General features: G+C 37.6%; 1 protein-coding gene across 3 annotated transcripts in view; it reads right to left on the bottom strand.

The window, feature by feature from the left end:
- Window positions 1-14,768, bottom strand: part of cdin1 (CDAN1 interacting nuclease 1) — a 646,347-nt gene that overhangs the window by 150,623 nt on the left and 480,956 nt on the right. For 2 of the 3 annotated variants that reach the window (XM_061968177.2, XM_061968176.2), the window contains exon 3: window positions 2,757-2,802. The exons of the other annotated variant lie outside the window; for it this stretch is intronic. In XM_061968177.2, the coding sequence (XP_061824161.1) occupies window positions 2,757-2,802 (46 nt within the window). The remainder of the gene's footprint in view (window positions 1-2,756; window positions 2,803-14,768) is intronic. 3 annotated transcript variants of the gene reach the window in all.

Genomic DNA, 14,768 nt, shown 5'->3' with positions numbered 1-14,768 from the left:
CGGCCTCATATGGCTCTGGCCCTCAGAAAGAGGGAGAAATTGTCGGATCAATTTTGTCCAGAACTTCCGGCAACACTAAAGAAACACCTGCTTTCAAACGCAGTGTGTAGTTGCTTCTGGGTTTGGGGGTGGGATAGGAAGTGAGAACCTGTCCGGGTTTTAAATTTCAGATTTTCTCTCTGCCTGGTCTGCATAATTTCTCCACTATGTGTCGGTGCAGGTCACTCAGAATAGGGACATGGAAAAAATGCTGTCTTTTACAGACAGCTGTAAAAGAGCAACAATGTTCTGCCTTTGCTAAGAACTACATAAGATACAAAGATGGTTTATTGTCCACTGTTTGAGAGGATTTATAAGTAAACGATATATTGCTATATTGTATTGTTTACTTATTTTTACACTTGCATTGGGGCTGCAGCGAGTGATTATGTTAGTGCTCGAGTAATTTATTGATTCGTTTGTTCGATTAATCAAATAAAGATTAAAAAAATCAGGCATCCCATCAGTCACAGTAAGAGCAGACATTGTACAGTAAGTGTTTGTTTTATTATGTTCACAGTTTTAATTTCTTGTTTAGGACTTAGCAATAGTTCTACATGATGCTTAGTGTGTCACTTTGTAGCTTATCCTTCGTATATTAAGGCTCAGAAATATAAGGTTCTGGATCATCATTTGTCCCAAAATAGTCGTTGTTGGCTGTCATTACTGTAACTCTTTATATTTTGGAATTAGTCAGTCCTCCCTCTCACGTCTGCAGCTGGTCCAAAATGCAGCTGCCCGACTTTTAACTAACACAAGAAAAAGAGAGCACATTACTCCTGTTTTAGCCTCCCTCCACTGGCTGCCTGTGTCTTTTAGAGTCCATTTTAAGATTATCTTACTCGTTTTTAAATCCTTACGTGGTCTTGCCCCACCTTACCTCTCTGAGCTGCTCCATCTGTATGCCCCCACCCGGTCCCTCAGGTCAGCTGATCAGCTGATCCTGGAGGTACCCAAAACAAAGCGCAAGCTCAGAGGGGACAGAGCTTTCTCTGTTGCGGGTCCCAAACTCTGGAACGATCTCCCTCTCCATGTGAGACAGGCCCCTTCTTTGGCTATTTTCAAGACCCTTCTTAAAACCCATTTTTATTCACTGGCTTTTAACCCAGCATGAGACTTTGAACTGTTTTTAGCTTTTAACTTTTTGAACTGTTTTTAACTTTTAAACTGTTTTTATCTAACAAACTGTTCTTAGGGTAATTTATATTTGCTTTTTAATTGTGTATTTTTATTTCTGTTTTAAATGTTATTTTTTAGTCTGTCCTTTGCCTCTATTTCTTTGTGGTGTACAGCCCTTTGTTCTTCAACTGTGCTTGTTTTTAAAGGGCTTTATAAATAAAGTTGGTATGGTATGGTATGGTCATGAAGTCAGTCATGATTATTAGTGTTGTACTTGAAGAGAAAAGCGAATGTTGTGATGCATCTGTGAAATTAATCCGCCGCCATATGCCCAAACTGAGCAAAATAAGTAAATATTACATGTTATTATGGATGTATCAGTTACATTACAAACTGCATAAACTTACAGCATGTATATCAAACGTTGGAGGTTTTTGAGAGGCTGAATAAAGTGACTCCCATTTACTTCATTGTTAGCAGACTTTTGCTAGCGTTTATTTACGAGTTAGACTTGACAAAAAAAAAAATGTGTTCTTGTCTCACATAAAGATTGTGAATGATTGGCACAATTCCAAAAAAGTGCAGTTTCACTTTAATAATTTTTTGATGGATATAATTTGACGCTAGAACTTATTTTTTTCTGCCTATTATTTCCTATGGGAACAAATCGGAGGTTGGCCATCATCAACCTTGTACTGCTACTGCAAATAAATCACATTCTATTTAATTTGTCACCAAGTGGAGGATTTAAGTGCGTTACGTCCTCATGAATAAAAATAAAGGCAGACGTGTTCAGTCTTGGCGTCTCTTACATATTGTGTATTCTGAAGGAGCACATAGGGGCGCTTAGGTCACAGTGATTTCTTTTCAATAAGTTTCCTGGAGGATCTACGGGGGGGGACGTCAAAATGTGCCAAGGCTGCCTCATCCACCAGCTCAAACCTCCATTTATTATCCCCTTGATTTGATGGCAACAATGCCTCCGGTCCACAAGCTGAAATTTCCATGCAATCTCCTCAATGATTAAGAGGACAAGGGTTAGGAGAGGAATAGTATTGTTTGAAAAATACATCTTATTCAAAACTAATACACACATTTAAAAAAAATAATGCAATTCCACAGGGACAGCTAAGGTGACTGACACCTGTCAGGCGGATGATAAATGACTCCATTTTCTGCCTGTGCTGCCTTCTGCCACTGGCGGCGGCGGCCATTTATCATCATCGGCTGTCAAGCATGGAAAGCGGCAGTGACAGTGCAAGTCAGCAAACATTTAGCACACGCAGCCGCACTAGACGGGGAAATTATTATTGTCAGAATAATAATGGTTTAGCATAATTTATTACAGGTCCACCAAATAAGCAGGGGCTAGATGTTATTAGACAGATGGATGGGGAGGCTTGGCAGCCATCCACCGAGGCTCGGGCATGCAAGTGCCGTCAACTTGAGGAAGAGTGTGGGGGTGGGGGCCGTGGGTGGTTTGAGGGGCATCCTCCGAACCAATCAGAGAGCTGGCAGTTCAATTACAAAGAAATAAAGGGACATTCATCATTCAATTAGGCACCTGTCAGGGCTCACAAAGGAAGAAAACTTCTAACCTGGTACTCCAGGGAGAAGATGCTCAGAAGAGTGGACTGCGAGTGACTGGAACAAATAAAAGAAGGACAAAGTTAATTACCAGAGAGCATCGCGCATAGACAAAGGAACAGAGAGGGTGGGGTTGGGGCTTCAAAGTAGCTGTGAGGCCAGATGCCCTGTAATCTAAAAGAACATGAAAACAAGTGTGGCAAAGTTGTTCCAGATGATCACCTCTGACAACCCAGACATGACGGAGGTTGAGGGACATATGAGAAGGTTTTATATCACTCAATCATACATATGATGCATGTTAGGGAACTGTCTAGAAAGAAAGAAAAAATATCAATGTAAAACTGGAGTATATGTACATTGTACAATAACAAAAGGGCCTCGTGGTAAATACGGGCATTACATTCCCCCCACCCCAGGAAGCAGTGGCTCCCAGGAGTCAGTCCATTCCTAAAGGTTGCCAGCCATAAGCTACATTCATCCCAAGTTATAGTCAATATCAAACACCTGCCAGAGACGACCAACCTGGGGAACATGCAGTGTAGCAGTATAAGGGACAGGTCTTTTCCTTTAGCATATTGTAGGAAACATTGCATATGTGATATAGGATGAGAGACTGGATGCTTTGGTTCTGTGTCTCTATTTGAATCAATAACTTAAACAGTGTGGCCATTGTCTTTATGCTTTTGGGTTGTATTCTGCCATACGGTACCGCATGTCATCAGCCTAAAATAAATATAAGACCACCACCATCGGCTAGCATATGTTATGCTAATTGATGGGTTGCAATGACGTGACCAAGACGCACTTCCGGGTTTCAGGCGATGATGAATTGATTGACTACCATGAATTGATTAACGTGGACCCCGACTTAAACAAGTTGAAAAACTTATTCGGGTGTTACCATTTAGTGGTCAATTGTACGGAATATGTACTGTACTGTGCAATCTACTAATAAAAGTTTCAAACTTTCAATCAATCAATCAATGTAGAGTCTCATTAGACTACTGTTTGTTTACCTGCATCAGTGCAGATTTAGGTGTATTTTGAAAGGTTTAGAGGCAAATATACAAGGGATCATAAAACAATATTTAAAATGGGTTGGAATGGATCTAACACTCTTAAGAAAGAATATTTTTGAAAGATTTAAAGCATTCATCATCACCAAGACGTTACTGCTTGCTATGACCTCACTTTCTTGTACACACATATTTAGAGAAGAAAAGATATGTCTTTACATCTGGAAGGGTCCACAAATTAAGCATTAATCGGTGAAAGACAATGTTGGACTTATTCGTGCATCGGTAAGTAATGAATTTGATTGACATATCGAGTGTCGTGCTGCTGTATGTGATCGTGAAGCTAATGAGAAAAAAAAGGTAATTTTGTTTGCAGTTGATTTCCTGCTATAAATATTAGTCTCATCTACAATTTTTTTTGTATGATGTTCATCCTTTGTCTCATTATTTAGCTATAAATGTCCCTGTTGTTCAGCAATGTTTGCTAGCGATATCAAGGTTCAGTATATGCTGTTGAGCCTACGAGAGATTTATTTCATCTAAATTAATAATACTATTGAGGATATGTTCCTGATGCTAACACGTATCACCAAAGACGCTATAATGTGGTCATCCATGTCGAATAAAGAACGGCTTTCCTACACAACAACAACTAAGCTGTCAGTTTGTGTTAGGAATCTAGACAATGACAATACGATGGATTGGATCAAGAATCACAATATTTATTACTAGGACTTAACATGACGTTAGTTTTTTGCACAACCAGGTCTTTGTAGTTTTATTTAGGCATAGCAACCACAACAGAAAACAAACGAATGCGATCTCTTGTCCTTTCTTCTTTCTTTATGTTTAGTTCTGCTCTCAAACACTACTAATATAGTAGAGAATAAACTTGATTGCATCACAGAAAGTTTCTCAAACCAATCAAATTATATATAGATATACATACACTAGGGTTGTACGGTATACCGGTACTGGTATAGTATTGCGGTACTAATTAATCAAAAATGGTACTATACTCTGTTTGAAAGAGATGACGGCACGTCGTCACGTCATGACATTGCTAGTTTTGCAAGCAGACGAGCATGTTCGACAACACACAATCACGTAGTACTTACAAGCAGACAAGGTGTGTAGACAGAAAAGGGAGAAAGAACGCATTTTGGCCTAAAAACTAAAGATAATGGTGAAGTTATAACACTGAAACGCCCTCAGGAAGAGGAGCTTTAAGACATGGCGAACGTCCATTCGCAGTCGGCAGTGTTTTAGCGACTTCTAAATCACTAATCCTCGCCTCCATGGTGACAAATAAAGTACGTTTCTTACAAGCATCATCGCTGCAGGATGAGGAATAGCTAAACACTACACTTCACTACACATCGTAGGAGGATACGATAGCTAACCGCTAACAGCAAGCTAGCACCCTGAATGTAAACAAACGCCATGGGTGGATCTACACCTGATATCCACTGTAATGATACCAAGTACAATAGCGTATCTAGTCGATACTACTATGATTGCATCAATATTTTTTATCGTCACAAAATCATTTTTCCTTTTTTTAAATGTATATTATGTTTATAAACTCAGGAAATATGTCCCTGGACACAATGAGGACACACTTTGAATATCACCAATGTATGATCCTGTAACTACTTGGTATCGTATCCATACCTAAATTTGTGGTATCATCCAAAACTAATGTAAAGTTTTAAACAACAGAAGAATAAGTGATTATTACATTTTAACAGAAGTGTAGATATAACATGTTAAAACAGAAATATACACACATATGTACATACACACATATATACATACATATACACATACATATACACACACACACACACACACACACACACACACACACACACACACACACACACACACACACACACACACACACACACACACACATATATATATACACACATATATATGTTGCAACTTTGATATTTTCTTTGTTTTCCTGGAGAGTAAAAGGGTGTACCTCGCCACTTGCCCAAAGTTTTCTGGGATAGGTTCCAGCACACCGGAGACCCAAATGAGGACAAGCAGAATAGAAAATGGATGAAACTGTGATATTTGATTTCAGTTTTTTTTAGCAAGTTTCTCAGCAGCCTACTCTGAAACACATGCATTTTCAACAATAAGATAAATTATAATATGTTTGCCTGGTTTGGCTTTCAAAAAGTCACTGTTGTTGTTTTGTATTTACCGTAAAATCTACGGTCACTGGTTTTACAGTGCATTACTGTAAAATGGTACCACTTGTACAGGCAACATTTGTGGTGACTGAGCTGCCAGCTTTTAACTGTAAATTCTACTAACTTTTTTTTTCAATGATTGGTTGTAAGTTATGGGGAAGCCTCAGATGACAACAGTTAAGAACCCCTGGGCTCCTGGGACATAATCACATTCTTTCTTAGGACTGACTATTACATTAATAGACACATTTCAACCAATGCATTGATTCAAATGGACTGAAGAGGTCTTCTTGGATTTCAGTTGTATGCAATATAACAATCATGTCTTGATAAACTGCAGATTCCAATACCAGAGGAGGCGAGAGGTATCATCCAAAAAAAAGCTAAAATGTGTTACGTCAAAGACAAAAGGAGCGTAACTCTAAGGACACAGGAAAGGAAAACATTGCTGCTTCAGCATTAATCTACAATGATGCTTCAGGATCAAGGGGGCCACTGCAATTAGGGAGGGGGGGGGGCATTAAATGGTCAACTGTCAACATGTGGACACTTATGGGAGGGCAATGGGGGGAAAAATGTCTTCCACACTTCAACCTTGCACCTGAGCATTTCAACAACATTACAGCCTTATTGTTGGCATGGGACCATCGCGATCCCCCCGCTGGAACAGACATCTGTTAGGTTTTAAATGGATTACTCCATAATGAGCATGATTACGGCCTAATTGCTAAATCTTTACCCTGTTAACTTTAAAGGGACATAAACTACACTTAATATCTAAGAAAATATATCTGCTTCAAAAGCGCTAAGATCCTCTGGAGCTTTTGTTGTTGTTTTTTTCTTGAGTCTGTGTCCATTTTGTGCAGTTATCATCAGAATGAGACAAAAGCACTGTACACTGGTTATGTTCGGTAAATATATTTAAAAAAAAATAGCACACGATGATTTGATGAGTAGCCAGGTCCAGACGAAAACTAAGAGCAGTTTGGGTTTAATGGAGTATTTCCAGTTTTACACCACAATACCCCTGTTTCCATTAGTAGCGCTTTAGAAGTGAGTTATTTGAAAATGAATGTATCACTAACTCCCCCGGGCACAGTAAGCTTGCTTGATATTAAAATATGGAGCCAAGAGCAACCTTATAGTAGTAGCAGCAGCAGTGATTGCTTAATAACTACTTTTGTTTTATAGTACAGCAAAACCTCTAAGGTTGTGCAAGTTAACCAACATTTTGAGGCAAAAATGCCTGTAAGGTTGCACACAACTTTTGGACGACGGACTTTTCTATAGCTTTTTCTGTGGCAATTAGGGCTGGGTAGGGCTAAAAATGCATCACCATATAAACGTGTTATATCGGTTGATATCAGTAATTATTAATACTTTTCAAGACCAATCGTAAATAAGGAGTTTTATTTGAAATGTATCCGTCCTCTGATTATAATCCCCTCAGCTATCAGGGCAGAAAGGAAAGAACATGTCAACACAACCATGGAAAACAATCAATGTAAACACAATTTTAAAATCACATTGAACACTTAACAATAACCTCTTAAAATGAAGGTGCAAAAATAAGGAATATGTAAGAAATGCTTAAAAAAGTGTAACAATATAGTATATAGTGTGAAAACACAGAGAGACCTGAGAAAAACTATATTCTGCAGGTTTAGTGCCAGCTGTGCTTGAGGGTGAGCGCGGCTTATGTGGTGGGGTATTACTGATTACGAGCACCTTGGTCTAACTACGGTCCGCTTTAAAAAAAAAAAAAAGCACTCATTTTTAGATTTTCTTGTCACTCCATGCAAGAAATCAATCGTGAAACAACAAGATCACGCAACCAAATTGATAGTTGGTACTGTTACCTGATTGGTGTCATTCCCACTGATCAGTGATTACCAGAGAGCAAGTGCCTTTGTTCATGCAACCAACCTTGCTTTGCAACTTCCGGTTTCTTCAAACAAAGAAAAAAAAAAACATATATATATATATATATATATATATATATATATATATATATATATATATATATATATATATATATATATATATATATATATATATATATATTGTTCATTTTACCGCATGCAATATCTATTTATATCAATTACGTGTCTATCACAATATATATTGATATTGTTTTATCGCCCAGCCCTGTCTGCAACATATGATTGTTTCACGCCTTTGTCATCATAGCAACAGTGGTTATCTTATTTTTACACTTGTATGACTAAAAAAATACTATTTAAAATATTCCCCTATAGTTAAAGGTTGTACGATGGTAAAAGTGCATGCACCTGAGGTATACATAATATAACTTATTGTGTAATTATGCATCATCTAGTACACATTTATGCTATATTGTATACATAATTAAATACAATTAAAATATATAATTAATATGAAAATCATTATTTATATAACTAATATAAAACACAGACAAAATGAAGGTCAACCAGTGTGTTATACTTTAGAGTTTTCACGGAAAACCTATTTTAATGACCTCATTTTATGAGTATTATCATTTAAATCCCACCAATCTGTAATAATTTTACAAGAAAATTCATCTCACAATTAATTTTAGCCACATCATTTCAACATACAGTACAATAGGACTATCACGTCTATGTATTTGCACGTTTTTGTTCAAATTTGTTGGGTCAATCAATCAAACAGTGTACATTTCTGCATGAAAAAACATATTTTAATTGACCTTTACTGGAAGAAAAATTGTAATTCCGCTCTTCCAACCCTCTCCGAACATGAGAAAACAGATGGTTTGGACACAGTAGAGCGGCGAAGAAATCCTTCTATTTCGACCTAATGATCTTCCCCCTACAACATAAAATGGTGAAGGGTAATAATATGCACCCAAAAATAGTCAAGCAACCAATGAGATTATAAATAATTAGCGCCTTCCACTTGTCATTCTGTTGGTTTGCCTGTCTGGTCGCTGTTTCAGGCTCGGTTAAGTTTGGCGAGCCAATGCTTAGGAATGTGAATCATTTAACTTGTTTTTATAGACCAGTAGAGAAGTCTTTCTTTTTGGGAGCATCAGAGAATTTATAATAGGAGAGGCAAAACACAGCACATTGCCTCTTCTACCTAATTAATACGGCATTGGGGGAGGATTTGAGAATATCAATTAAATTCACAATTGTCCAATTGACAAATAATTAATTATAAACAATAGCTGTAATTTAGGTAATGAAAGCCACCTGGCTAATGACACGGGGATCATATGTTGCCGTGGTACCATTTGGTGGATCTGCATGCTTGATGAGACACTTCAGGGCATGAAACAGGCTCATTTAGATAGAGAACAGCATCTTTGACTTTTCTTCATCATTGACGATGGAGCTAAACAATATTAAGGACAGCTCAAATTCATGTCAAAGGACTTCACTCATGAACAACAACAGAATGGGAAACATTCCCTCTCCCGCATGTCGATTTTGTGTCAAGACGAGCACAGCTAAATATGCAAATGCCGCTAATTACCCACGCTGATAGCCAAAATGCTAACATCTGTTTCTCAGCACATCTCTTTGAAAACAACGGTTGAGAAATAGTTTTTTGTTTTTTTTAATACTGTGTGTTAAGTGTTAAACATAAAAGATGGAAACAAACACATATTCACCGGTAGGTATCACGCAGCTTTAGACGAATACCTGAACAAAAATTACAATTGTTAACTGCAGAATTTCTGTAAAATTTTCATCAATGACTTAATACAGTGGTTGTCAAACTATTTTCACCAAGTACCACCTCAGAAAACACTTGGCTCTCCAAGTACCACCATAATCGCCAGCATTTAAATACCAGTAGCGTAGTACAGTGTTTTTCAACCACTGTGCCGTGGCACACTAGTGTGCCGTGAGATACAGTCTGGTGTGCCTTGGGAGATTATCTAATTTCACCTATTTGGGTTAAAAACATTTTTTGCGAAGCAGTAATAATAGTCTGCAAATTATGTGTTGTTGTTGAGTGTCGGTGCTGTCTAGAGCTCGGCAGAGTAACCGTGTAATACTCGTCCATATCAGTAGGTGGCAGCCGGTAGCTAATTGCTTTGTAGATGTCGGAAACAGCAGGATAAAAAGGTGTCTAATGCTTAAACCAAAAATAAAGAAAATGTGATTGCCCCTAAGAAAAGGCATTGAAGCTTCGGGAAGGGTATGCAGAACGAAACTAAAACTGAACTGGCCACCAAACAAACAATACAGAATGCTGGACGACAGCAAAGACTTACTGTGGAGCAAAGACAGCGTCCACAATGTACATCCGAACATGACATGACAATCAACAAAGTCCCCACAAAGAAGGATAAAAACAACTGAAATATACTTAATTGCTAAAAGAAAGTAGATGCGAGAAATATCGCTCAAAGGAAGACAAGAAACCGCTACAGGAACCCCCCCACAAAAAAAAAAAAAAAAAAAAATCTCCAACAAAATAGGAGCGCAAGACAAGAGCTAAAACACTACACACAGGAAAACAGCAAACAACTCTAAATAAGTCACGGTGTGATGTGACAGGTCGTGACAGTACACCTACTTTGAGACAAGAGCTATATTGATGCATGGTCGGTTATGGTTTAAAGTCATACCCAACAATTGCGACAACAACTTTTTACTGTCAACTGAGTTTCGTTTTTTAATGATTTCTGCTGGTGGTGTGCCTCAGGATGTTTTCAATGCAAAAAATGTGCTTTGGCTCAAAAAAGTTTGAAAAACACTGGCGTAGTAGGCCTACGTTTTCATAAAAAAAGGCAACGGTTTTATTTAACAAGTATATTTCATATTTTGGCCACTGTAACATTACACACAGTCTGAACATTAACACTGTGTTTGAATACAGGAAAATAAACACCATACTTTAATCAAGTGTTTCTTTGGCGTACCGCTAGATGGCGCCCGCGTACCATCAGTGGTACACGTACCACAGTTTGAAAATCACTGATGTAATAAATAAATGATAAATGGGTTATACTTGTATAGCGCTTTTCTACCTTCAAGGTACTCAAAGCGCTTTGACAGTATTTCCACGTTCACCCATTCACACACACATTCACACACTGTAAATAATATCAGTGTTTCCCACACATTCATTTATTTGTGGCGGCCCGCCACGAAAGAATTACGTCCGCCACAAATGGATTTTTCGGCTTTTGACTCGCTCGACCGCTCATAAAAGCAATGGGACTCTGTCTGTGAATGTACCTTGTAGTTACAACTCCGGTGCAGTAGGTGGCGGTAGCCTACTATGCATTGTAACTCCGCCAATAGCACTTAATTCACCTGGTGGGCCAGAAGAAGAAGAAGAAGACGAAGACGAAGAAGACGAAGACGAAGACGAAGACGAAGAAGACGAAGACGAAGACGAAGACGAAGACGGACGGGATCAAAATACGAGGGTAATATAGGTTATGGTAGATAGGTTATAGCGGCATCGCCCGCGGCTCGTCATATATTTAACGTTAATCCGCGATTTCACCGAGCGTTTCACTGACGGGGTCCGGGGCAGACGGACGTAATAACAATAATCTGTTTTCATACCGACGAGCTAACGTGTCCAGGTTATAACCCTGTTGTCAATAAACACACGTGGAGACGGTGCTTCAGATACTACATTACATGTGAATGCAATGAAAATAATAAAATCTGAGCCAACCAGCTGTTAAAATGTTGTCCAGGTTAATGTTTTGGCCATTAAAGGCCCTTCATTTCAAGATGTCAACTGTGATCGGGCTTTAAACAGGTGGCTGACCTGTTCAGATGAGTGTAACTGCTACTGGTCAAATAATGTGAAATAGCATTTAATTTTACATGTATGCAATGCCATTTAAATGTAATTATAGATAATAATAATAATAATAATGAATACTGTGTAGTGTTGTAAATAGTCAACGGGAAGGAATTTAGTAAGATATAAGCCATGAGCACTACACAGCCAGAAAAAAACCTAGGCAGGACAAGTAAAAATATTGGGGCAAGTAGATTTGAGAAGTCGGGCAAGTAGAAAAATTAGGGCGGAGGGAACAGGTGAGACTCAGCAAACACTGAAAAATAAAGCAGGGTCAGATCAGAAATGCACTTTTCTCATGAAAAGGGTCCTAATTTATATTCTTATGTGCCTTATAGAGAGGACCACGACAAAACATACACCTCTGCCTCTGTTTCCCTTTATGTTGCTGGTAAATAATATGGTTGTAGTAGTAGGCTAAAGTTAAATTATTTAGTATGCACTAATTAAAGGGGCAGAGCTTTAAGAGACATTTTAGCTTTTATATTTTATAAGATATATTTTTTGTAAGAACCACAATTAATAAATATATTTCAGTGAATAACTAATTGTTCAAATCTGTATATAAATATGTACATAAAGTGTTGTAATTATATTCCAACTCCGCGTTCTTCTTGGTCATCGCCGCTGCCGCCGCCGCCCCCCGACCACACCACCACAAATAGATGCCTGCCCTGTGGGAAACACTGAATATATTATTTTTTTTGTCAATTGCACGAAATTATTGTGGCTTAAAGCTAGGGATGGGAATTGATAAGATTTTTCCGATTTCAATTCCACTTTTGATTCTGCTCAACGATTAGGTTCCTTAACGGTTTTCTTATTGATTCTTATTTAGAAAAAAGAGAAAAAAATGTGAATTAGCATCAATTTGTTTTACTTAGAGGTAACGTGACCTTACAGTGAGGTCTTGAGAGGAAAAAGGAAAAAAATACTTTTTTGAAAATAAATGTAATAAATAAATATTCTTCTGTAAAATTTAACAAAATAAATCATGTAAAAAAAAATACACACGAATACAACATTTAGTAATGTGATATTCAAATCAAATCAAATCAACTTTATTTATAGAGCACATTTAAAATTTACCACAGGGGTAGCCAAAGTGCTGTACAATGAACAGGTTAAAAGATAAAACGAGTACCGAGCAAACACAACACAATACAAACAGAACACGATAAAAAATAAATAATTAAAATAGAATTAATAAAAACATAAAAACATAAAAACAGGATCACAGCAGGTGTATTATGGGGCGCTATTAACTTATTACATGCAAAGTGAGATATGTCAAGCCTTTTATTTATCATGATTTTGATGATAATGGCTTACAGTTTATGAAAACCATGCATTGAAAATCTGAGAAAATGTAGGGTTTCACGAACTGTAAGCTATGATGATCAAAATTATAATAAAGGCTTGACATATCACATTTTGCGTGTAATAAGTTGATATCACATATTAGTATCACATTTGAAGTTAACTGCTGACATGAATGGACTTGTACACAATATTCCTTTTTTTTTAGTTTCACCTGTATAATATAATGACAGAGAAAATATTGTTAAAGGACAGCATGCAACTTTTCTCCGACTACAATTTAATATTCACTTACCGAATATTAGGAGTGTCTACTGTAGCAAATATATGCAAGCTTTTGACCACAAACTTAGTTGCTACTCGGTGACATTCGTCTAGCGGCAGACGTGAACTGGAACAAGTAATGCCCGCTTCGAAGCCAGTCAGAATCTGTTTTTTGTAATGTTCATCTAAATGAGAAGGCGTTCATTTCAATTGAACAAATAATAGCGCTCACATGATAGGCGGTGTTAGTTAGTACCTGTTGTATTCAGTTGACGTGCTGCGTTATCGCTGCTAGGATTAGATAGAAGCGGTTAAAACGCGACTTTTATTTATAGTTATTGCATGCTGTGTGTTCAAATGTTTCCGCATATTACACGCATGTCCTCCTCTTTATAAAATAACAGCCTTATAATAATCACAAATAACGACGTTGCAATTTTTTCTTGTAAAATGTAGTCAACTTTACAGTGTTTGTTGCGCCCGGGCACGTAATGACATCATCACCACCCGGAAGAATCGATAAGGGAACTGTTCGAAAAATGCAAGCGATTCCAAGGAATTAATACACTGGGAACTGGTTCTGAACAAGAAACAGAATTTTGTGAAAGCATGCTTGCCCAAGACAAACTTCCAAATCCATGTTCAATCAAAAGTAATCAATCAATCAATCAAAGTTTACTTATATAGCCCTTAATCACAAATGTCTCAAAATGCTTCACAAGCCACAACGACATCCATGGCAAGAAAAACTCAACCCAATGGGAACAACGAGAAACCTTGAAAGGGACCGCAGATGTGGGGATCCCCTCATGGGTGACCGGTGCAATAGATGCCGAGTGGATACGGTCAATAATGTGAGAGTCCAATCTGTATTTTGTCATAATTTTTGCGCTTTAGACTATGACTTTAGCTCCAGAATTCTTCTGTTTGTTTGAGATTGTCATTATTGCCGCAAGTGGTGGAAAAGAGTGCACTGCGGCCCATACAGACCCCAACTGAGAAACAGATATATTTGAGAGCCATAAAATACTGCAATTTGGTAACAGCAGAAGAGAAAGTCAAACACAACTACAACAAGACTGACATTGAATGAGTAAAAGAAAGCACATTTTGGGTGTAATAATAGATAATAAGCTGAACTGAAAATCCCATAAACAATATACAACATCAAGTGGCAAGAAATGTGTCAGTAATGAATAAAGCCAAATATGTTCTGTACCAAAAATCACTCCCCGAGACTGCCAAGATGCCTGTGGCGGTGGGGCGTGGTTAGCTGCGTAGTTATGGGTGTGGTCGCCATGACATCGAGTAAATAGCAAAATTTGCTATGATGATATTTGTTTCTTTATTAAGCCAAAAAAAAATTATATATACACATTTAAAAACAAATCTGTTATTATTACTTAGTATTAATATA

The sequence above is a fragment of the Nerophis lumbriciformis genome, linkage group LG08 (genome assembly GCF_033978685.3).
Source record: "Nerophis lumbriciformis linkage group LG08, RoL_Nlum_v2.1, whole genome shotgun sequence".
Classification (NCBI taxonomy): domain Eukaryota; kingdom Metazoa; phylum Chordata; class Actinopteri; order Syngnathiformes; family Syngnathidae; genus Nerophis; species Nerophis lumbriciformis.
Note: the sequence above shows the minus strand (reverse complement) of the source record. Positions and strands in the feature narration are given on the sequence as shown.